The 25,879-nt window shown below is 38.8% G+C and overlaps 1 protein-coding gene across 3 annotated transcripts in view; it reads left to right on the top strand.

Annotated features, from left to right (window-relative positions):
• Window positions 1-25,879, top strand: part of igsf9a (immunoglobulin superfamily, member 9a) — a 57,496-nt gene that overhangs the window by 9,556 nt on the left and 22,061 nt on the right. Inside the window, exons 2-7 of one of the 3 annotated variants that reach the window (XM_079658748.1) lie at window positions 17-111; window positions 241-450; window positions 11,364-11,510; window positions 14,145-14,293; window positions 15,115-15,226; window positions 19,054-19,195. In XM_079658748.1, the coding sequence (XP_079514874.1) occupies window positions 51-111; window positions 241-450; window positions 11,364-11,510; window positions 14,145-14,293; window positions 15,115-15,226; window positions 19,054-19,195 (821 nt within the window). In that variant the 5' untranslated portion in view covers window positions 17-50. Of the gene's footprint in view, window positions 1-16; window positions 112-240; window positions 451-11,363; window positions 11,511-14,144; window positions 14,294-15,114; window positions 15,227-19,053; window positions 19,196-25,740; window positions 25,873-25,879 lie in introns of those variants that run through there. The other 2 variants (XM_079658751.1, XM_079658752.1) reach the window with 2 other exon arrangements.

The following is a 25,879-nucleotide window of genomic DNA, read 5'->3' as shown; positions in this document are numbered from 1 at the left end:
TCTCTTTTGCCAACAGATTGAACATGCTGCAGGTTGCATGAGTGACAGATATGGGGTCAGCAAAATTATCTTTGCAGACTTTCACTGTGGTGTCACTTGTTTGCCTATTCCGTAAGTATCTCCATCGTTTGATCAACAATATATTTAGCCTCCCACTGTCTTTTCAGATAAACTTTTCCATATAATGTACACACTGTTGTCCATGTCAATCAAGTAACGTGTACATTTTGCTTCTTATAGACCGAACAGTGACCGCTGAAGGCGTCAATCCGGAGGTCCTTGGAAAGGTGGGAGGTGTGGTGGAGTTGGAGTGTAGTTTCACTCCATCAGGGCCGAATACTGCGCCATCAGCGTCCCTGCATGTGGTGGAGTGGGTCCGAAAAGGACTGGACATCCCCGTCCTGATCAAATTTGGATCTTATGCGCCTCGCCTACATCCACAATATGAAGGTAAGCACTATGGGAAGGATCACATGTAATCCAACAGAACATTGTAATGTTAAACTCATCACTTCTCTTCACTTTGCTACAGCACATGTATCTGTTATTGTCCAAACAAGCACATAATTTGTCTCTCTCTATATATTCATGCCGGATCTACATGTACAAATGTCTCGTTATTTTTTACCTGGCTTTCATTATATGGCTTCATGTAATTCTGATTATGATGCAAGTTATGTACTTTGATGCATAGCTCAAGCACAAACTGCTAGTGTTCATGACATTTGGGAATACAATTGTGATGTTACACTTTTTCCTTTTGGATTTCAAGTTATGTCAAAGTTATGTAAACAATGTTCTTTAACCTAAACAAGAATCTGTTCCTGAACCTAGAAAAGAAGTATGTCAATGTTAACATCTTCATTGTTACTGTTATTAGCATTAAGCTAATCTGAATTGCTTATTTAGATGAGTACCGTCTCTTACAGCCAATAGAAAGCCTGTTGACTCTTAGTCTTGTTTACTGTTCACCTGCAACATGATGTTAAACCACCATATGCATATTTGAACAACAAAAAAAGTGCTAAGTTTCTCACAGTAACTTAAGTAACAGACCTTTATGCCACCATGTATGTGATTCGAGGCCAGAGAAGGTTGAAAATGAATAGAATGAGGATGGTTTCGACATGCTTCAGTTCACATTTGTTCTAGTGAAAGAATATAACTGGCTTTCAGAGGACATTCAGTATCACACCTTGATGGCCTTTCAAACCCGCCTCAGTGGGAACTACTTTTTAAAAGGAGTTAAGACTCTTGCGTTGCATCATCATCTTTTGTTCACTTTCTGCCCACAGCTCCCAGAACAAAGACAGTCTGTGGGGGAAATGATCCTCAATGGACCAAGAATACCTTTGTGTAGCTCCTGTTATCCTTTAAAGTCACACACAATGGGACTAGTGTGGACAGAGGAGAGCATGTCTAGCTGGCTCGGATCTTCCTTTTTATCAGTCTTTTTTATTTTCCATAGACTTGCCTGAAGAGATATTCAACCTTTTGACTTTTCCAAAGGCTATTTGAATTTCTGCTGGAGCACCATGTAGGGTTTTGACTAAAATGCACTTTTAGAAATAAACTTCCCCAGCAGGCATGATGATAACACTTCAAAGAGGGAAATAAATGCATTATTTTTAATATTCAGGTGGGAGCAGCTAACTATCACTTGCCATTGATTTTCAGCGAGTTGAACACAGTCATTAGGAGACTCACTGTTTCATATAACAATGAAACAATTAGAGATTTAACCTTATAAACCCTAATTAACAGCTGTTGCATCAGTCATTAAAAATGCATGCTGTGAAGCTACAGTAAACGTGGCTCAAATCAACATAGCTTGATTTAAAGTCTGTTTCCAACAATGTCAAATACATCAGGCTGAAGTTTAGGGAAATGTGTATAAACGGATAAAAAAGGGCATTTAGTATGCGCCCATTCGAGGAAGTTTTGAAATATTTTACTCACTTTCAACATTGTATGGCTTCAATGAAAAGCTGGCACTAGCTGATACAGACTGTGGTTCTCTCAGACCGTGTGGACTGAGAGAATGTTCCTTTAAAACTTAAAAGCTCCATACAATAGGGGAAAATAAAAGTAGAAAAAGGCCCATATGTCAATCAGCAGGTGTTGCTGCAAATGCTGCATATTTCTATATTAAATCCTCTCCAATATACAGCCCTATTTAAAGGGGCTCTGTTGTGCTTTTTCTGGTTTGCCCTTATTTAATGAAAAGGCCAGTGTTATTCTTTGATTTTCCGACTCATCAAATCAATCAATCAATGCATTTGTCCATATCACTGCACTTCCCTTTCCTTTATGAACACACGGCCTCAAGCCCCGAACAGAATTATTACCCATCTGGTTTGCCACCAAGTATTTACAGCACCAGGACGATTTAAGTGTAATTGAGTTGAAATAAAACAGAGGTGCATATGTCCATGGTAATGACAAGTGCACCAGCACCTGCTGTAGGTTCACATGCAAAACGTATTCCTCTTAAATTCTTATTTACATTTGCATTCTCCCGTTCAAAACAATAGAGCTCTTGAGCACAAGGGAATCAAATATGGGAGGCTTTGGTTGGATAGGAATATACTATACGTTGGATAAATTATTTGTTTTGTTTAGGGATTTGTTGACAATAAAAGTATTGAATTTCGCCAGCCTAAAGCTCTATGATGTCACAGATCCATTGGTTGCAGTGCCACACAGTCAACAACAGTAGTCACTACAATGAAGTATATGTTTGTCAAAGGATCAGAACCTGCTTTCGGCTGAAACAAGAGCATTCCTCATTTGAGTCGAATGCCACTCCTTCGCCCAACCCCAGCAGGAAATAAGATACAGACATTTACATAGCAATAAAGTCAGGGTGAACCTTGGCTGATGAATTATCGTGAGTGGGAGCGGGGCAGGCTTTAATTCTAGCCCGGGCTCTTAAGAGACAGTAGCCTTTTTGTCATTAACTGTGGAGACAATCCTTCAACGTGCTCTGATGTCATACTTCATTACTTTGGCTCTTTGTTACAGAACATGCGAGGCAATATACTGGTGGTAAAAAACCCTAAATATTTGCCTAGCCTTTGGCCCATGAATACACTTCTCGTAAGCTTCGCTAGACCATAAAACACAATAAAGGGCCTTGTTGTAAAAAGGACAGGTTTGCTAATCACATGCCTCTCAGGTGACTAACAGGAAGCTGCTAATACAAAAAGGTTTGAAAAAAGATGCTTTGTCCATTCTGATGCTGAGCTCGGGGATTTCTCACAGGTACTGGCTGGTGTGGGGAGTAACAGGTGCCGCATGGGAAACTAACGCTTTAGAGGGGGATCAAGTAGTGTGGATTTCACCCCCCCCCCCCCAGGCCATGACTGTTCTCGGGTGTCTCAACGGTTCTGGACCCAGAGTCCCACTGTTGTTTAGTAGGTGCGATTCTTATGGTTACCTGAGATATCCAAGAGATTCAGCCGGCTAAGGTTCATATGGCACCCACCTTTTTTTTTGCCGTTTGTGACCTTAAAACAGAAATTCATTGTTTTGCAAGGCCCAAATAGGTCTTTCCTCGCAAGTCCCAAGTCATAATGTGCATTTTCTTTCAATTTAATACCAATGTATACTCAAAGTCTTCAAAATGTTTTTGGCTGACAACTGTTTGTTTTAGGTCAGCACTTTTACCAGGCTGTGAGCATCTGTGGCTCTGGGGGTCAAAGGGTGTCCCTTTTAGTCGGTCAGTGGGTGGATCCTCAATCCTTGCAGGCAACATATCGATATCGAAGTGTTCCTGCAGTTTTTGTCAGTTGCTTTAGACAAAAGCGTTGCTTAATGATATGTAATGTAGTGTAATCCTTGGTATCAATTTTTCCAACTGGTGCTCAGTAATGCAACGTTACTTTTTCATGGTTTTCAACTGCAACATGATTGGTGATTGGATGGTGTTTGGTTTTGGTCTAACAAATTTTGATCTGGTCAGTTCAGTCTCAAGTAAAATATAAGTCTATTTAATGATTTGAGGCACGCTAATTAAATAATGGGCTTTTCGTTTTTTTGGCTCGGGCAAAGTTATCTAATATTTTCAAGTAAAAAAACTCCAACTAAGTCGAATGTCATTGGTGTTCAAATCCAAGTTTAGTTGCGAATCGCTTTACTCCCACCATTGCTCCTTATTCATCACCTTAAGATAGGGTCAATAATTTCCATACCCATAATGAGTCTTAAGTCCTTGCACTTAATTCCAAAGTCGAGACTAACAAGTTTCAAGTCCCAAACCTTGAGTTTCAAAATTGCGCTATTAATCAAATTTAACAGCATTCTCGAAGTGGTGCTTAGTAACCTAACATTAGGTCTTCATAATTTTCCTGCAACCTGATTGGATGCTGTTGGATTGGCCTATAAAACTGGATTTGGAAAATGGGGGGGTGCACTGATTTTTGTGCGTCGACCCGTTAGTTATTATCTCACAGTCTCCCTCGACAAAAAGCAATGGCATTTCCTGATTGGATTTGAGTAAATTGCAGAAAAGAAGCATTATTTCTGGCTAACACACAATTATATCTAAAGGTTTTTTTCAACAGTCTCCACACATTAACATCACTGCCATTTTCGAAGCGTAAATGCAATGGCACGAAAGTAAAGGGCTAATGTAAGGCTATAAGCAAACTACATTGCATCACCATCACTAAGCTAAAGGCGGCTAATGTTTGGTGTGATGAGGTTAAGTCTTTTCATTTAGTCACTATTTAGCAAAGCCAGATTAGCTTCATCATTTGCAGCGCTTTAACAAAACAAAACAGACATAAAAGAAGCAAGGACAGGAATTAACACAACTTTGGTAACGGTGCAAAACAAACAAACAAAAGCTCGTTAAAGTTGAATCCAAGAGTCCGCATCAGAAATCCTTTATTCGTATGGTATTAAAGGAGCAAAGGAAAAAATGCATTGAAAAGGAAAAATAATAGACAGACCAATCGATTTAAAGAGGCCCAATATGCTTGGTGGGGTTTTCCCTTTCCTGTAGTTTGTTATATAGGTTGTTGTGGATGTCAATGGTCTGCAAAGGCTTAAATCCCAAAGTTCAGTCCCACTAGAGTCACAAATATGAACCTCAAACTGAGCATAGTCCTGTTTTAAACTTTACACGAGTGTTTAAATTCACTATCGATGAACTTGGATTAAATTCCTCCCCTTGCCTTAAGCAACATAGCTGCCGCATTTAATAATCTCCTCTAAGGCCAGCAGAGTCTGTTAACCTTTCAAATCAGACTGATGCTATTCCTTTGTAATAGTCACTATTTAGCAACCTCCATTAGTATGACACATGGAAGCTTTGGACATTCACCAGTGGGATGTTTACTGATGTATTTTATACCGTGGAACATTACGTGAAAATCTCTTAAGCTTGTGTTAACCACAGGCCTTATTTTAGGCTTCTAACCACAAACATGTTTCAGACGAGGGAACTGGAAGTTGTAAAATGACAAGTCATCTCCAGGTTTTAGCACTCATTCCTGCACCAGTCTATTAACTTTGGACTCGAATAAATGAATATCTTCTAATGGTAGTTGATCAGTAAATAAAGGGTAATTTATGGCACACCATAACATACTTAGTCATATTTGGGATACAGTTAAGACATTAAGTATTAAGTCAAAAGTCCAAGTCAGGAGTAATTGGTGTTAAAGTCAGAGTGGAAGTCTTTTCTGACTTTTTTGACTCTAGAGTAATCAATTCTGTGAATCCACACCGCTGCCTTAAGAGAATATAAATCAAACTTCCTACAGTCGACCTCATCCATCAATATGCTGTGTGTTTCACCATGTGTGCAGCTACTAAAGTGTGAGATACATCAGATAGCTGCTCCCCCGAGGGTGTTAAGAGCTAAAAGGGTTTAAATGTATTCGTTGTAATAGAGCAGTAAAGATCAAAGGATTATTCTGTGCTCTGTGAACAGGACAGAAAGTCCCTCAGCTCCCATACAGCTGCTGACTCCGTAAAAAGTAAATACAGCTGTCTAAATGCAATGCTCTACCGTGCGCATCCCATCACAATCAGCAGGAGTGTGTGTGATCTGAACACATTACACACAGTTAACAATGCTAATCAGCTTCCTTTCCCACATAGACAAACACGAGGGTTTACCCGGGGATTACTCATATTTGTTAGAGTAGCAAGGAGGCAGCTCGATCGCACACAGCGGGGTTTAATAGAGCAACAAGAAGCGAGGAGTGAAACTTAATCTGCTTCTTTTTTTTTTTTTTAAACCGCTACCTGAATGCCTCCGCTTGCCAAGAGCTGACGACATCCCTCAGAGACGACGTTGGCTCCCCGCCCGTGAATATCACATTCTCAGGGCCATAAACGTCTGTGTCACACAATGCAGTATCGAATTTAAATTATTTTTCATAAAGAGGCGCTGTCCAAAACGAATGCTTTCCACATTGATTCCCTAAAAGACTCTTTTGTCATTTGTAAACTTTGTCTCCAAAATGTTACACATTAATTTTGGGAGAAGCAAAATCAATACCTCTGGTGCAGCAACCTTCCCTCTGAATAAAACTGAGGCAACAAAACGTGCTGCTTTTGTGGTTTTAAGGGCCTGCTTCTTTACGTTACATTTAGCTGATGCTTTATCCAAAGCAACTTACAATAAGTGTATTCGACCAAGAAGATACAAACGTGAAGAAAACAGAATTATAGAAATAGATAGATAGAATTAAAGTACATCAGGTTTCATTAAAGTACATCAGGTTTCATAGAGCTAACACATTTCAAGTGCTACTCAACTGGTTTTAGATAAGCCAGTCCTTTATTAGTATATAAGTGCTTTGTTAATAATTATATCGCTCGAAGTGGAGTCGAAAGAGATGAGTTTTCAGTCTGCGCCCGAAGATGTGTAAGCTTTCTGCTGTCCTTTCAATGGGGAGCTCATTCCACCATTTCTATGGTAGCTTTATAAAAACCCACTAACTTGTTGTATGCACAGGAATGGTTGCTTTTGTTTCACTTTGAAGGTTATTTTCTAGTTCAAAGCCTGATTAGCTTCATCATTTGCAGCGCTTTAAAAAAACTAAACAGACATAAAAGAAGCAAGGACAGGAATTAACACGTCTTTGGTAATGGTGCAAAACAACTAAATAAGTCAGTCAGCATTAGAAATCCTTTATTCGTATGGCATTAAAGGAGCAAAGGAAAAAATGCATTGAAAAGGAAAAATAATAGACTGACCAATCGATTTAAAGAGGCCCAATATGCTTTGTGGGGTTTTCCCTTGCCTGTAGTTTGTTATATAGGTTTTTGTGGATCTGCAAAGGCTTAAATCCCAAAGTTCAGTCCCAGTAGAGTCACAAATATGAACCTCAAACTGAGCATAGTCCTGTTTTAAACTTTACACGAGTGTTTAAATTCACTATCGATGAACTTGGATGAAATTCCTCCCCTTCATAGCCTTCATGTTCACCTTTATGTTCCTCCCCAACATAGCTGCCGCATTTAATAATCTCCTCTGAGGCCAGTAAAGTCTGTTAACCTTTCAAATCAGACTGATGCTATTCCTTTGTAAAGAGTTGTATTTCCTCACAGCGCTGAATGGTTTCGTGTTTCCCCGTCACCTGAGACCGTATTGAGGGAACACGCCTTCTGGGGTTGATGGTTGTGCGTCTACAGTTAGAAACAATTGTGCAATTAATGCTGTGTGTGTGTGTGTGTGTGTGTGTGTGTGTGTGTGAGATCGATATGGGTGTGTCAGTGTGTTTGTTCATGAATTTAATTGATAAAGGGTATTGTTTAGTAACAAAGCAGTGAGAGGGGGGGGGTGCAGGGGAGGGAATATGAGATGTTGGTATAGGGGAGGGGCTTTTACCTGTTGTAGGTATCATTTTCACTCTTATTTGGTTTCACGTGTCATGATCTAAAGAATGGTTTTAGCCTTTTACCACCAAGGGTTTAAGATATTTGTACTGCTTTAGAACATTTTGAAGCTAGTAGGAAAGTTGACAAGCAAAGGTGTTCAAATATCTCTCGTCACCGGCTAGAGCTTCAATATCAGGATCCATGTATTTATTATCCTTGCAAGAAAGGAGTCATCCCATACAGAGCATTTGGTTCAACTAGTTCCAGAACAGTGTCCTTCACATGCTTGTATACAAGAGAGGGCGTTACACCGTCACAAGATGGAGGAATACCGGTTCAAAGCAGTATACAATGTTTAGTTCAGATTAGCTAAGAAGACCCACGTCAGAAATGATCATGCTTATCATATGTCTATCTCCATAGAGGCTGAATCATCGTGTTAATCACAGAGCTATCATATGCCTCAAACAGTCCTGATGCTCTTCCATGTAATTATACATCCTGTCATGTCAGTTACAGTTGGGCCTTCGTTATCATGTGCTACTCTGATATTGAAAGAGTACATTCAGTATTTTCCCAACAAAAGGGGATGATTTATTTTGATATTTTACTCTCAACAGCATGAAAACTATTCTTACAGGGGCCACCGGAGCAGTTGTGTTGCATATAAATCAGGCCAGACTCACTTCATTCCAAAAAACATTGGCATTAAGCTGCAAAATCAGCCTCCTCTTGTTTTCCACTGTGTATCTGGCTGAAGGCAGGCACAACATATTTGTTAAGTCGAACGCTGAAGCTGGGCAAGTGCATATGATGTTTAAAAAAAAAAGTGGTAAGCTAAAATGGCTGAAAATAAATACATCAAAATGCAGCAAAACAATGTAGGATAGATAATAATAGAGATTATTATTATTTTAATTTTATATTATATTAACTATTTATCTTTTTTATGTAAAAATCGATTAGAAATTATATTCTTATAATGATTTATCTATATTTACTGCAAATTATATTATTTCTTTAATCTAAAATAAAAAAACAGAACTACTTCTAATAATTTGTATATCATATTATAATATTTTTATGATTTATTAAGTTACTATGCATTATATATATGATTTTGACCCAGACCTATACTCTTTTTCATCATTTGATGCCTCTAATTAAAGGTAGGGTAGGTATGTTTGAGAAACCGGCTCGAGAAACACTTTTTGTTATATTCCATGGAATGCTCTTAACATCCCGATAGCAATGAATATCTTAAAGGTCCCATGTCATGGCCATTTCCACTGATCATAATTCCATTTTTGAGGTCTACTAGAATAGATCTATATTGTGCAATTTTCCAAACTCAAATTGGTTTCTCATACAGCATCTCTGTAAACTATGTGTATTCACTGAACTTCACTCTCTGCCTTTAACGGCTCGTTGTAGCTCCAATAGCTCCAGCCCCCACCCTCCCTGTGAGCACAGTGTGCTCTGATTGGTCGGGACGTTGTGAATCGCGCTAAGCTCCGTGGAGGTGTTGTTTCCTTGTTTAGTGATACACAGCGAAACACAGCCAATCTCACTCTGAGCACACACAAAGTCACAGCCGAAGTAAAAACAATAAGTGTGGCTTGATATTGAGTAAGAAAAAGGTGGATAAACGCTGTGAGAATGGGTCCGCAGAGAGAATTTCGCCGCGATCCCAACTGTCTGTTATCAGCCTGCAGCCAGGGAGCAGAAATCAGCAGAGCTTGCCTGCACTGAGTGTGTGTGTGAGGAAGTCCGTGGATCGGTCAATTTGGACCAATCAGCGGGGGCTTAACGTAACGGCTCCGCGGACGTAACGTAACGGCTCCACGGATTGGTCCATTTGGTTCCGGGAAACTCTTGACATCATGAGGTACCCGGAAGAATCAATGGACAGTGACGTATCTCTAACGAGGCGTTTTGGGGAGGTATTTTCTGTGTTAGAGTTTTACTCGCTACAGGCTGTACTTTGAGGGTTTTGACTCTGCAGACCGTTTACATGCATGAAAACCTTCATCACACACAAGGGGACGGGTAATAACCGGAAAAGCATGACATGGGACCTTTAAGTGATTTGACAAAAAATCCATAAAAAAATTAATCTGTGGAAGCCGTGGTGCTGTAAAAAGCACGACCAATCATCTGAGCCGGCCCGGCTAAAGTAACTGGATGGCCTACCTGCCTGTCAGCCTTCCATCTGTGCACACACTTATCTCGTGCCCTCATTGGTCATGTGCGCGTTCGTGTGTGTTGGAGGAGGGGCTCTGTAAGGAAGTGGCAGATTTGTTCCGGCTGTGTATTTTCAAATTCTAGCGCACTCGAACTGGTTTCTCCAAAATGACCAACTCCACCTTTAATGTCGTTTCTATAATGAAATGTGTTTCTATGCCTCCTATTTTATTATCTACTTTTCATTGTATTACAATACATTTTTCCAGTGACATTATTTTTCATTGTTTGTTGTCTTTGTCTCTTTTGTTTCCCATCAACCATTCAAAGCTTGATTACCTACACTTTTCAGTTGTTGAGTTACACGCCCAAAAACTCACTAAAACCTCAAAGCATTCACACACTTGTTTGTGCAGTCTCTGACGTGCCGAGGACAAACTAGGAGACACAGATCGACACATTTCCCTTTCTTCTTTCCCTCTCACGCTTAATTTACCTCACATTCAAATCCCTTGTCGTGGTGCATCGTGTCATCGGGCGGCATTTGTTGGGTCATGCTCTCACTTCACCTCCACCCTTCCTTTTTATCCGATGACACCCAATCACGTTTCCCTGCGTCAAAGCAACCTTTCCTCTGAGGTGCTGTACTGACCTATATCGCACTGAGCGAGTAAACACACCGCGGGGAAAATAAAACTCCCACGGGTCAAAGGCTAGGAATTTGAAATGCTTAATCCCTAGAGTGTTTGCTGATGTGTGTTTTCCTCCACTGTTCCCCTCCCTCCCCTCTTCTCCCGCGTGGATTTACTCCCCCTTTGGCAGCACGGAAAAGTAAATAAGGTGTGTTATCTCTGCCAACATGCCTAACTCCAACTTCCTGGTTCTTTTTCGACTGCCACTAAAAAGCCTAGGTTAATAATTACCGTCGCCACACACTCATCCCAGCAGCACTGAGGCACTTCCAGTTGTTTTTATTGTGTTCATGTTGTCTTGTTTCCTTGAGAGGAGAGCTCAATAATACTTCCATTGACAGTTTCTCTTCAGCTGGGCCGTTCCGTGCTGTTGAGTTGCCGCACAATTATCTGTTTGATAAAGTGTGAAAACTAGAAGGACACCAGAGAGATGTGAGCTGCAGACTGGAAACAAAGAGAAAGGGCCAGTGTTACTAGCCGCGCTCCAGCTCGAGGAAAGCCTTCACCTGGCAACCAGGATTTATTGTTGTGTGTTGTTTGTGAATGTACTGTTTCGGGCCAGAACAATAATGCTTGGAGTGAAATGACAGGTGAAATCAGCATCAGGTGCAGGCTTATAATGTGTCTCTGTGTGCTTCCTTTCTGCAGGGCGGGTGTCTCTGGTTCGCTTCACCGACCTCAAGCTGGAGGGGCTGCAGTTGGGCGACCAGGGCTTGTACGAGTGTCGTATCCTCTTGCTGGATGAATCCACGGATGAGCTGCAAAATGGCACCTGGACTCGGCTCTCTATAACCGGTGGGTGGTGTGTGTTTGTGTTGTTTTTCTTTCGCTTCATAGGAGAAAAATCAGTGATCCTAACCCTTACCAGAATGGCACTCGGAGAGACCTCTGGCAAGGCCTTTTTCCATAGCTGAAAATGACTGTGTGTCAGCCATGTGATTCAGATCCACTCCAACATTTAATGTGTTCTTTCATGGCCTATGCTTTACCCTTCCATTAAGTTTTGGAAAAAATAAAGAGGCCATTCGTTTTTGTCATTTTCCTGCTGACAGACACAACCCTAAGCGCAAAAACAAAAACTTCCCTGGGGAGTAAGAAGGACAAAACCTGCTTTGAAAATATGTAGTTTGAAAATATAAGATTGCTCTTCGCCTGGTGTGCCAATCAAAACACAGAAAGTCTGAATGCATAATTTATAACAACAGCAGAGAAACAGCTGCAATTATTACATTTGATAATTTGCTCTTATTGTGGCAACTTTCTTTCCATGTCTTACTTGGAACCAAATCCAATGTGAGCCAGGATCATAATGGCAGCAGGAGCGGATCTTTGATGCCAAAAGTTGCATTTAAAAGGGGAACATTGGCCTTAGACCGCATGAAACCAGAGCCTTATACACAGTCTCTGGTCTAGTCAAAATGTAATATATGAGATGTTTGGCTCTTATGTCGAACGATACTTGAAACTGTATGCAGCTCTGTGTTGTACATAATGTGCCACTTTTCAAAAGAGGCGTTTCCCATGGCAGTGTTTGACTGACTTCTTAGGGCCGATGTTACTATGAGACGCAATGTCAGCTACTATAGTGCGCTACTGGCTAAAGTGCATAGTCTCATATTTAAATAGTATTATTAGAGTATATATATATAGTGGTAACATTATAAAAGTCATTGGCAGCTCTCACAAAGTGTGACTTAGGGTACAAAGGAGGGGGGTTAGCGTTAGCGTCAGCCTCTCACTGCAGACAAATAAATAAAAAGTGCATTTATTCTTTTATACAAATGTCAGTTTGACATTAAAGCTGCACTGAGCAGGTTTGAACTATCAAGTTCCTGTAGATCCTACTGTATTTTCCAGTCTGCCACTTCCCATACAATGATGTTATTGCAGGAATTGTCAATTTCTATGCCAAATAATACAATAAATTGAAAGGTTCCAAATACATGTGGATGTTTTTCAGCCTTATTAGTAGAATAGTCCAATTTAACTACTAAAAATCATCTATACCATCATCCCTGTCTACTACTCTGTAAAGCACCACTCGAACTCTGTGTACACGTTGTTTAAACTGAACTTTTATTTTTAATGTTAACTTTCTTTACAGATCAGGTAACTTGGGCGACTTTTGACTTTCTCCACGCTTTTTTTCCTGTTGTCACCCTACTTATAGATGGGTCTAAATAATACATCTAAATATGCATCGTTATTTTGTTGTGCTTTGAAGTTTATACTCATTTGGGAAAACCTTTGCCACAAACATACAGAACAAAGTTGGGGCTCACGCTTGCAGATCAAAGCGAGGCGAGACAGTTGCACCGAGATGGCCTGTGTTTACCCGTTAGAAACGAGTGTAATATGATAGACTATGACTGAGGCCTTGAACGCACCATCACTGACAGCCCTCGCAGGTATGCTCTTTATTTCCCTAGTGTTTGTCTCAACATATATGAGATTGTCAAAGGCCTCCATGGGCTGAAAATACTCAAAGAACAAAAGCCATTCCCAATTAAAAGTGTATTTTCTTTAGACCAGGAGTGTCTGCCGGTCGTCACCAGGCCTCTCCGACACTAAAACAAACATTTCAACCGGTAATCCAGATAAGAAAAGAAAATTGATTCTTAGTCTTGTAGAAAGAAACTTTTTCCATTGGTTATTTAATATACAAAGTTACAACAAAGGTTTAAATCAGAAGAATCGCTGCAAGCGGTTCGTTTAGGGTCGGAGTTTAAAGGAAAATTCTCTGTGTGTGTTCTGTGATGAGATCAAAGTGTAAATCATTTATAGTTGGGACATCTAAAAGTCAGCTTTTTGACTTTGGCACTGGTTGAAATAATAATGGAACTTGATGGAAGTTAACTGAACACAGACGGCTGCTGTTTAAGGAACGAAGCTGAGCTGCTGTCATGCTGTACATGAATTGATAAAATGCTGAGGATGGAGACAAAGGGCTTTTTGTATGATATTCTGTTTTTTCTCTTATTGCTGCTGCTTTGTGGCTGCTGTAGAGTTTTATTTTGATACATTTTCCTCTATTTTAAGGTAGGGCAAAATATCGATATTGTATCGAAGTCGCTATATAAGACTAGATATCGTCTTAGATTTCTTATATGATATTAACTGTCCTTTTTCTAGTTTGTAAAGGCTTACAGTAAAGTGATTAATTTTTCATAAACTACCAGCAATTATACTATTTATAACTAATACATATTTTGTTAAAGCACTAATTGTCAACCCAACGCAATATCGATATGAAGGTATTTCATCAGAAATATCGTAATATTTGTTTTTACATATCGACCAGCCCTTATTTAGGTTTATTTTCATAGAGAATATTGTGTTTTACAAATGAAACAGAAGGGGATTGACTTGTATAACTCCTTTCCTTGTATAAATGAATTGACGTTAACCTTTTAATGATTTACTCCGTAGCTCCACCCACCTTCGCCGAAGCCCCGCCTCCTGTGGTGGAAGCTCTGGTTGGAAGATCCCTCTCGCTTACCTGTGTTGCTAATGGCAACCCCACTCCAACAATCACCTGGTTAAAGGATGGCAGCGTCATTCAAAGGACAGAAGATCAGGTATGTTATACAACTGTGCTTTAATGATGAATTTGGATTTCATTTTTGTGTCTCTAATGCTACAGTAAGCTAACATCCATGCTACGTTCAAAGTCACTTAAATCAGCCAAATTCTGATGATTTAGATTGATCTTAAGAATATCATCGTGATGTATAAATCCTTAAATGCATCAAATGACTCCGACATGATTGTCTGATTTGCTCTTTGCATTAACGAGCAGTGGATTATAGCTTCAGAAAAATTACATTTCATCTACATTTAATGTCAAATGTGTAGATAAAATGAACAAATAACAGTATTTACATACCATCAAATTCATTTCACAAGGGTTGTATACAGTATGTGTTAAAGTGCATGCTTTCATGGTTACCCATTGTTGCATCTGGTAGAGACGGAACTAGATTAAACAATATTACTCATTAAAAAATAAAATAAAAAATCATAGTCTGGTTCACAATCTAGTAGTCGGGTTCCTCCAAATAATTACTGACAAAGCTCTTAAAAGTTGAATTAACTAGGCAACACTAACCATTTACACCAGAAACACTGATTTAATCCTTCAAATTAAACATTTAAAATCTTATTCTGCAAACGGACTTGCAACTTCTTCAACAAATGTGTTGTGTTCCAATAAAGTGCAGTCCTTAGTGTATCCTACACACATTCCACATCTTTTAATCCATCATAAGTATGTATCACATGTACAGTATGTGTGTACCTGTCTGTATGTGCGTACACTGTCTGTTACATTTATGTGTTTATTTATATGTTTTAGTTGCATCAATGCACCTCCCAGCTGATCTGATAATGATGTTTACAGGAAGGAGCCTTATCTCTGCCAGCAGTGAGCGCACAGTCAGCAGGAGAGTACACCTGCCACGCCTCCAACTCCGAGGGGAACGTGACCCACGTAACCAGAGTCAAGATCAAAGGTCAGTGTGTGTGACTGTTCCTTCAGTCTCTGGGCTGTGTGTGTGTGTGCGCCTAAATTGGCTGCATGCCATCCGTTTCTCTTTCTCCTTCTTGCATCATATGACTCTTAGCAGCGACTCAAACGGAATTTCACTCATGTTCTGGCGCTGTGTGGATAATATTGAGATCATCATTTGAGACAGGATTTCATTGGGGATGTAGAGAGTTGCTTTATCGTCATGAAGCTTTGCGTTTGGTTCAATTTGCAGGCTGAGTTTCAGAGATGTAACGTGGTTTTTAGGACTTTGTGAAGCTGCTTGCTGCAGGGGGAAAAAAATTGTTTTTCTTTTTACATATCTAAAAATGTTTCTGTTTTATTGAAAATGTACATTTCTCTTGAGCTGTGGGACAGATTCCCAAGAAAACACATCTAGCATACTAGCTATAGCAGTAGCATTTTTAGCCGCACCATAGCAATCTAGCACTGTCAGGCCCAAGACTCGTTTTGTCCGGTCGTTAGCTAATGGTACAAACAGAGAACTTACTTAGGAGAATTTCGTTTTTCCTGATATGAAAAATGTTTTAAAATCAGAAGACTATGTGTTGAAATTAGAGCAGAGCTAGACACCAAATGTTAGCTGTTAGTAGCTGGAGGTAAGCTTAGCTACCGAAGCTAGCAGCTAAGGTAAACACAGCAAGGTTTCATTGAGTTATATGATGACTCGTTCAAGCTTTCAGTAAATATAAGATTTGGGCAAAGGATTATTATATCGTTATCATAAACTATTCAAATGTAATCTTGTATCTGGTGAGAAACTTGAATTAAAACAGTTGTTTGAAGGACAGCCTTATAAAATAAATAAATATATATTTAAAACATATATTAGTGAAGGAATAATGAGCTTTAAGATGAGCAATATAAAAATGGCAGGTATGTAGAATGTCACTTGTTTTTTGGGTTATCAAGAATAATAGAATTGCACTTGTATAGGTATCAACATTCATGAGTTTGTAGGGAAAAGTTATTCTTTAAAAACAAAAAACACAAGTGTGTCTACATGGGTAATAGGTTTAAGAACAACATTGTTTATCTTGAATCCAGGACTTAAATGTGCCCGGTTTTTTATTCATTTGGTAGACTCCATAGTTTTGTGTTTTTTGACGACTTGCCTGAAATGTAGGAATTGACTGCCCAATATGAGGACAAATACATGTAGAATATGCAAATGTTCTGCTATGTATCATAGGATTACACCACCAACACAGCACGACGTAATGCATTGTGCTGTTTATTCCTGACTCCTTTTTTGTACTCCTACACCTACACCTACTGCGGGGTCTTTTTTCTCCGGAGGGCCAGGACTCGTCTGGAGCGTGGTGCTGCTACGCGGGGGAACATTGTCTTTTTTAATTTATTTTTGCCTAATGTCTCTGGAATCTTAAATAATAATCATCCCGAGCACATACCGCTTTAATACTGTCAGTCTTAGTCACATTATGTAAGCTTTGGCTGTGTTTTTGTGCGCCGGTGCCACATGGATGGATCACAGGAGACTAGTAGCTGATCTGGATGAAGTCTAAAAGCTTTCGGTAACCTCCAAACTAATGCATGGCAACACCTTCTAACAGGCGTTCATGATTAGTTTACTAGGAGATTACATGACATTTGACAGCAGGAGTCTCAGGGGTATCGGGTATTATTATGTTTCCAATTATTTTGTTTCTGAAAAGGTTCTTTTTGACAGCTTTTCTCCTTTGCTTTTGTTAAGCAGTAATCAGGACTCTCAACACTCAAATCCCCAGCTCATTTTCTCACAGTAACATGAGTGTTTGTTGCAGTGATGCATTCACTATTACACTCCAATTGTGGGAAGTAGCTAAATACATTTTCTTAGATGCTACATTGGAGGTACTTTACTTCCTTATGGTAAAACAAATCATATATTTTTTTTAATGCTGTATTTTCGACAAACATTGTAGATTTATATTTTTTAATCCAAAAATATTTTCACCACTTCTGTTTTCTTCTATTTTGTGTACAAATATTTAAATTAGCCTAATTTGCTACTATCACATTTTAAATACATCATTATCTTGGATGTGATAATTCACCAGGGCAGTATGATGGTTTTATACAACATTTAATCGATATATAAATATTTATTTTGTTCCTTTTTTTAAGTATCAGGGTTATTGTCAATACTGGTATATCACAAACATTCTTTTAATAAAGCATTTATTTATTTGCTTTTATTGTTCCACTATTTATTTTTAGTAAAACAACTCAGTACTTCCTCAAAATATATAATCAATAATAATAAATACATATATTCACATAATAAAAGAAATGAAATACAAATATATAAATAATGTTATTAATAATAATAATATTAATAAATAATTCTACAAAGCAGGTTAAAATGAATGTTAAAATAATCTCCAAACACACTAAAATACAAAGAATACAATATTAATTACACGTTAAAGGAACTGTTTAAAGATGAGTTTGTATATGTAATAATTGAAAACGGATAGGGGCAGTTTAATATATATCCTCATGTATTGCACCAACATTCAAACTTACATTTCTAATATTTTCCCTTCAACTCATAAGAACTGATATGTGTTTAGAGTGTCGTATCACATTCACACTGCAGAGGAGAATACTAATCATCTGCGTGTGAGGTAGATCATGATCAGAGTTTTATGATGTGTAACTCCGCCATATTTCACACTTGATTCCACTTTCATGTCGGTATGTTACGTATCTTTTTATTTATCAGTAACTCTCTAATAGATCCACAGTAAATGAAAAACAATGCGTCCTCTTTGATGCATTTAGGACGTTTAAAAGATACTGAAGGGTATGAGTAAATGCACATTAAAAATAAGAGCTATGGGGGAGACAAAGGGAGAACATTAAAGCATGAAGACATGTCGCAGTAGAGGCACTAAATACAAATATGAACCTAAAAATAATATCCTCCTTAAGTCTAAGATTTATGTATGTATTATTTTTGTAAGATTTAAACGTTGGGATTTGCCCGAAGACAATTTTGTTTACATTCAAAGCTCCTTTAATGTTTTTTGAATGAAGCTCTGAATGAAGCTCCTTAGCATCATATTTAATGACACTTTGACCCTAAGAAAGAAAGTTATTTTTTATTTTATTTTAAATGTTATTTATGTTGCTGTTGGATTGCTCTGAGATCGCCCCTTTAATACAGGAGCTTGTCTCCATTTGTTTCTGGCAAGAGAGAAAACAAAGGGTTTTTAAGTGCAGTGGACATGTTTTTGAAAGGACAAACACTCAAAAGAAACGATTGAAGCAGAACATTTTGTTTGATACAAACATGTTATTTCGCAATCAAAGTTAACTTTGAACACTGCTGTAACGTTATCGGCAAAAGTGTAGCCTAAAGGACATAAAGAAGGGCACTCTTTGTGACTTCTGCCACACTCACCGGCTGAATTGAAATGATAAAGCAGATTTTGAGGGAAGTGAAAAGCTTTTTTTAAAGACTAACAATGAGTATATAATTAAAGTGGACATATTATGCTAATTTCAGGTTCATATTGATATTTTTTCGTTTCTCTACTGTGACATGTTTCCATGCTTTAATGCTCAAAAAGGTCTTTATTTTTCCCATTCAGTTTTATTTATTTTATATTTTATATAATTCTAAAACAGAACGACTATTACAAAAACTCAATTCCCCCTCTGATAATTAAAGTATTTCTGCTTCCATTTTTTTTTTAATTGGCACAATTTCCTTTCATTCTATAATTGTATTTAATTGTATTTTTTGTTGTTGTTTGTAATCACATATTTTGTGACTCCCTACAGGTCCGCCTGTTATTGTCATACCTCCCCAAAGCACCTCTCTCAACAAGTCCCAGAATGCATTGCTGCGGTGCCAGGCGGTGGCCGACCCCCCCAACATGACCTACGTGTGGCAGAAAGGTGGAGAGAACGTCCATCACATCGAGTGAGTGCGCGCTTTACTCTTTGTTCCTGAAACACAGCTTTTTTTTTTTATCTCCCCCCTTTGATGTTTAATGCAGGTCCCTCAGCAGGCGGAGGAAAACGTTACCTTTGTGAGCTTTCTGTTTTATTCTCTTAGTTCTACGGGCTCTGCTTTGATTTTTCCATCTAAATCAAATCTCACTTTGCGCTTTTGGTGGAAATTTGAAAAATAAAATGTTTCACAGTGAGGGAGGAAAAATGAAATCAACAAAAAGAGGTAGTGGAAATTGTAAATAAACAAAGGACGTTCGGTAAAATGAGTCTCATTAACTTTCTGAATATGAAGATTTAAAAAATATGTTTATTCCCCTAAAGCAGGGGTGTCAAACTCAATTTCATCGTGGGCCACATTTGCATACAGGTTGCACTCATGGCATGTAACCGTATAATAAACGTATTTTATTCTTTGCAAGCTCTTGCGGGGCCGCATAAAATGAAGTCGCGGGCCGGATTTGGCCCCCGGGCCTTGAGTTTGAGACCCCTGCCCTAAAGTCTCTATTTTCTAGCTGCAGCAAAGTTAAACAATGTTATCCACTATATTATCTACACACATTAACATCTGCTTCTTCATCAATGCAAGCAACAATCTGATTATTCATCAATTAAAAAGTCAAATCTGCTTCTTTGTTAATAAGAAACATTTAAAATAAGATTCTGCTTCTGCAGTAAAGTATATCAATAGAATCTAAAAATCACCTTCCTCGATAATCCAGAAGCCAATATTAGTTTCTTCGTTAATAGGAAATAATAACGTCTTCATAAATACATTTAAAAAAAAAAGTCTGCTTCATCAAAAGAGCCTTTTTCTATGCGTCTTCATCAGCAGTGGTGTAAAGTAACTAAGAACATTTACTCAAGTATACTGTACTTACTTTTACTTGAGTAAGATTTTGAATGCAGGACTTTTAGTTGTAACAGCATAGCCCTACACTCTGGTACTTCTAATTACTCACGTATAAGATCTGAGTTCATCTCCCACCTTTGTTCATCAGTAGAAGATACATCCTTTTTCTTTGTCAAGTAAGGGGTGATGTGCTTTCTGGATAAGCTGCAGAGGTTGGATGGCTCCTCTGTAATCGACACCAGAGTTCAGTTCTCCACCACAGGTCTCCAAATGATCTGCTTCAGAAAGTCACTCGAGGTCAGCTTTCTCCAACTCGTCTTAGCTGTGATTGAATGAGGTCTTCAAAACCATGGCACGGACCGCACTGTAATAAAAGAGACTGCTTCTCCATCAATAGAAACTAATATCTGCCTCCATGTTCGAGTCTTGCTACATGAGAGCGGGACCCAGCGCACCGTTCAAAAACAAGAAGCGACATTTCCCGAAAGCCTGTGTGACATGCAGTCATGTGCGGTTCACTGAAGGATTGGATGACTAATGTTGAATGCCCTGGTAAAACTGACATAGTGTAAGTGGAGAAAAGTGTTTTCGCTTGAGGTCTGGCACATGTGAGGTACATTCTGAATCAACCTTTTGTGACACATGGCCAAAAAAGGTATCTGTTTTTCATCTTTATTCTAACTAAATAATGAAATACACATATAGAAACCTTGTGCCTAAAGTATAAAGAAGTCATTTCTTTATGAAAATCATGATTTCTTTCTCTGAGTTTGCCAACAAACTTTTAATAATAATAATACATTTAATATAAGGGCGCCTTTCATTACACCCAAGTAGACTGTACAATTGAGTAAATACTTAAAGGTCACCTATTATGCAAAATCCACTTGTTCATGTCTTTTATACATCAACATGTGTGTAAAGAGATTCTGAAAGTTTCAGGGAAAAAAGATTCTCTCAAGATGCTGCAATGATCTGTGTGGGCTGGTAGCTGGAGAGGTGCAAGTTCGCCTCCTGGGCCCTGCCAAGGTGTCTTTTGAGCAAGGTACTGAACCCCCAACTGCTCCCTGAGAGACTGGCAGCCTCTCCAGATTCATGTGTGTGCAACCTGCCTCTACTGTGTGGTTAAACTAGGGATGTAAAAAGAGGGGAAACTGAATTTCGAGCGATAAATAAAGGCTCAATTTCTTCTTCTTAAAAGCAACATAACATGATTAAAAAAACACTAATAGGCAATCATGGAGGATACAAAGTAGACACTTGATGGTGAGAAGGCTAATTTAAACAGGTGGGTTTCTAGTTAGTTTAGCCAAAAGCCTGAGCACCCATGGTGACGAGGCGAGGGGACGGTTAGCAAACTCTATTATGTTTGTAAGTGCAATGCCTTTCACTTCACGGTTTTATCATACTGCTCTGGTCTTAAGCCAGCGGTTCCCAACCTGTGGGCCGCGGCCCCTGAAGGCATTGCAAGTGGGCCGCCAAATAATTTCCAAAACATTAGGATTTGTGTGGAAACATTAACATTAACCTCTTTTCCTTTTTCTTTCTTGATCCTCCTTAGCAACAGTCAATACAGTCCTTGACAGCGGTCTGTACTACTGGATTAACAACGTGTCACATGTTCTGAATTGACCAATCAGAATCGAGTATTCAACTAAACCGTGTAATACAAATGTCTGTTTGTTACTGATAGCCAGCTCCTTTTCTAATTAAAATAAAAAGTACTCTGAGAACTTTATTTAACCTCCGTATTGTTTATGGTTGAATGTGGGCCGTGAAAAAAACCGTGATTCTTAAGTGGGCCCTGAGTTGAAAAAGGTTGGGGACCGCTGTTTTAAGCAATGGGTTGTATAATACAACACCAGACACAATGCTGTTTAAACATTCAAAGATGGTGGTGTGGTGCACTCCTGAAGCAGGTCAGCCAGATAGGTGGGGGGGCAGGTTGTGGAGGTATTTTTGGTGAGCATAAGGTTTTTGGAGTTGATCTGGGATTGAACAGGAAGCCAGTGCAGTTGGTTGAGGATGGGGGTAATGTGGCAAGAGGATTTGTTGTTAAAATGCATATTTAGCTTGAACTTAAATCAATACAAAAGGCAGCAAAAGTAAAATAACACAGATTTGCCAAAGAAAGCTCTCTGTGAAAAACTCAAATATATGGAGTGGTGCGTATTCAAAGGGCGAGTGGAGCGATGTACTTTTTACAGGCACATCCGAGGTGTTCGACAATACAAACTGGAACAAGAGATGTTTTGTTAGTGGATCAGAAAAGTGGTTTTTTCGTAGTGAGGTAAGGTTTTTTCCTCCATTATATTTCCTTTTAGAGATGGGGACAATAACTGCGTGATGATAAAAGGTTCTCTTTTCTGCCTTTTCATGGATGTTGTGATTATCAGTGTTTTTGCTTGAAAGTGGTGGTAGGATTTATCATCAAATCATAGAGCTTTTTTCCACTTTATTTTTATTCAAAAGTGTGGTATTCAGCTATAAGAGCGTGACTTATTGATTTCATGTTCAGATTTTATCCTTATAACCCTGCCCTCGCATTAAAATAGCCCCCGTTAGCGCTTTGATTTGCTCTGCTTCTCTTTCACTAATGCACAGATTTCCAGCGTTCATTTTCAGCCCTGCTCACTTTAGTCTGTCCCTTCTGGGCTACTGTAGAAAACATGGACGCTGCACTATACTGTAACTGGCCGTTTCTCAATCGCGAGTACGCTTGCTTGGTAGTACATGTCTTCCGAGTCACTTCCTTCAGAAGCTAGGCAAGAATCTTTACTGGCATTCGGAAAACGAAGAGTGGAACAAGCTAGCAAGCGTGCAGGTATGCGTTATATGAGAGGCCCCGCCTTACATTTTCCGCCACAGATTTAGGGAAATTGGTCCGTGCGCAAAGCATTGTGGGGATTTGAAGGACGCGAAGTCTACCCATGTGCAGCCTCGAAATGTCCCCCAAACCAAGGACGCGGCCTCGGTGGAATTCCAAGTATGCTGGACATTGGAACGGTCCTGCTGCGCCACTTGATGACGTGGAATCCTTGAAATATTGGCTTGGAAGCCAGTTTCGTCGAGATTGAGAAACGGCCGCTGACTGACTAGAGTACATGTTTCCTATGTGAAGGGATCGTGCTAAGCAGACAAAAACACAATGATTATTAGTTTTATTTAGACAGAAGTGGATATTATAAACCCCTTGGTCCCCCAAAGGTCCAGGGAAAAATGTGCAGCCCTTGAAAATTAGTTCATAAATTCTGAAATACAAATATTCCAATTTCTACTTGTAGTTGTCTGAAGTACTTTACTGATTGTATTCTGTATTTTAATCCATTTCCTATTCTTTTTAAGTGCAAAATCCTTTGGCTTTTTTACTTACTCCGTTTTTTATTACATTTCTAAAATATAACTTTTATTTATTTATAATAATATTAAACCAATTATAATTTTTTGAACATGTGAGATTCAGTCTCAGTGCTCTCATCATCACAGATCATAATATAGTTTTTGACTGAACTTTCACCCAAATAACCATAAAAGTCATGTGTTTTGTTTGCCGCATATAAATCTCTGGTTGTGTTTTAAATTGTGATGTGAACCTTGTTAAAGTACTTTGCACCCGATGCTTGAAAAGTCCTATACAAATAAAGCGTATTAATATTATTAAAGGTGAAAGCCGCAATCTAAGCCTATAGCCAGCCCTAACTTTAAGCATCATCTTTTTTATTACTGCCGATTTTCATTCATATTTTATTCCTTTTTTCATTCCATTCCATTGCAATGTAAATACTGTTATATTTTTTATTATATTTTGTATTGTTTTTAATATTTTTTCTAGTTCCCTACCTGTGTTTTAATTCATGTTTTATTTGTATGTACGAACCATGACGTCAAGCCAAATTCCTCATATAAACCTGGTAATAAACCTGTTTCTGATTCTGAAGGAAAGTCTTATGCCTACTCTTAATTGTGGAGAAGGTGTCTGCATTCAAAGCATTTTCTCCCATAAAAACCTAAATGGCCAAAATAACGAATGACTGCAGACTTAATGAAGACAACAGGATATAGCATTTGCCAAAAAATGCACGTAACACATCATATTTAACGTCCATCTTGTTACTGTAAAAGCAAAGGATGTAGCTTGCCTGAAACTGCGGAAGCACTGAATGATGTTCTCTGGTGAAGAGGTTTGACAATAGCAGTGCTCAGTGACAGCGAGAGTGAGTGGAGAGCGGTTCAGAATTCATCCACCAGACAATTGAACACTCTTAAAAAGCTGTGGCTGGTTTCGGGTCAGTCGAGCAGGTGGAGGGCTTCATTTGCATTACTTTCCCCTCCAGAACATTTCTCCATCACACATACTAATTCATCCATGTTACACTCGGATTAATACTCCAGCTGATTTTGACAACGGGAAAAGTTTCTGAGAGGCTTTTTGGAGCTGACGCATAATGCTATTAACAGCTGAGTACAGCACAAGGATTATTCTGATTATCTTCTTTGAGTTAGTGGGATAAAAAGCTCTTTTGTTAAATGTTAAAAATAGTAAGGTGCTCTTTGAGAATGTCAAACCTACTTTCGGTTTCTTTTTTCTGCAATTATTCACAGCTTTATAAGGATTTCTCAGTTCCATGGGGGTTTGTGTTTGAAGCTTGGCACATGAAGAGTTTATTATGAAAAGTAAATCATCATAGAAAGAGGGAATATTTGTGGAATTTACTTCATGCTTATGCCTAAAGTTGAACAAATTATGTTTTTTAACACGTAAGGAAAGACCATGCCTGACATTTTATACCGTTGTTATTTCGTGATAAGTCGATCTACAGAAAATTAAAAGTGACCTATCATACAAAATGCACTTTTGTACGTCTTTTCTACATGAATATGTGTCCCCGGTGTTCCAGGGAACTCACCAAGTGTCAGAAAACACAACCCTCTCTATTTTCCTCCATACCCAAATCTCTTAAAAAGGGGCTGCAACGGATCTGATACAGACTGATCCAGATTTGAACACTTCTATGACGTCACAGAAGTGGCGCTACGGCTATTGGGCCAACTCCACCAATCAGGAGGAGACAGCCACGGACATTGCCGTTCCAAAGTGCTGGAGACGCTGTAGTACATATGCCAGGCCTGTAGATGGTGCTGTTCTCACAGAATCAGCCCATGCAAAGACAGTGTTAAATTGAGCGAAATGAGGAATGGCTAAAATGCATGATCTGTTTGGTATTTTGAAAAATAAAAAGTATAAATATGCCTTACAGTATATAGGTATGGTCCTACACTATATTATTCAAATATAGCATGATAGGTCCACTTTAAGTAAAATCTTCTTAAGTGAAAAGAAACATGCAAATATAACCAGGAAGAGGTGAGGATGGCGAAACTTCAACCACATTCAATTTCAATTAATCACATTTCTCTTCTTTGTCTCATGAAATCGAATAAGATACAGCTCAGATTAAATACAATCCCAGCAGCACCTGCAGTGTGTGCATTATTCACCGTAAATCACACACCTCCTGCTTCTTTCACAGGGCTGCCAGCACTCAGGCATTAACCGTGAGACTTGAGCAATTGACACATTTCACGCCCTCTCTCGCCTCATGTCCATTTTCTCCTGCTGTGGAAAACCAATTTATAACGGATACCTTGCTTTCCTAGATACCTACATTTGTGCAATATATGCCGTGGACGCGCATATTAATGTTTGGAATAATCAGCTGACGGAGATGAAGCTGGTTTGGTAATAATGTTACATCAGGATAGACAATATTGTCCATATGGTCGAGGATATACAGGTCTGTA

The sequence above is a fragment of the Notothenia rossii genome (assembly GCF_949606895.1).
Source record: "Notothenia rossii genome assembly, chromosome: 11".
NCBI classification, from domain to species: domain Eukaryota; kingdom Metazoa; phylum Chordata; class Actinopteri; order Perciformes; family Nototheniidae; genus Notothenia; species Notothenia rossii.
The sequence above is the reverse complement of the archived record's forward strand: the minus strand, read 5'-3'. Positions and strand labels throughout refer to the sequence as shown.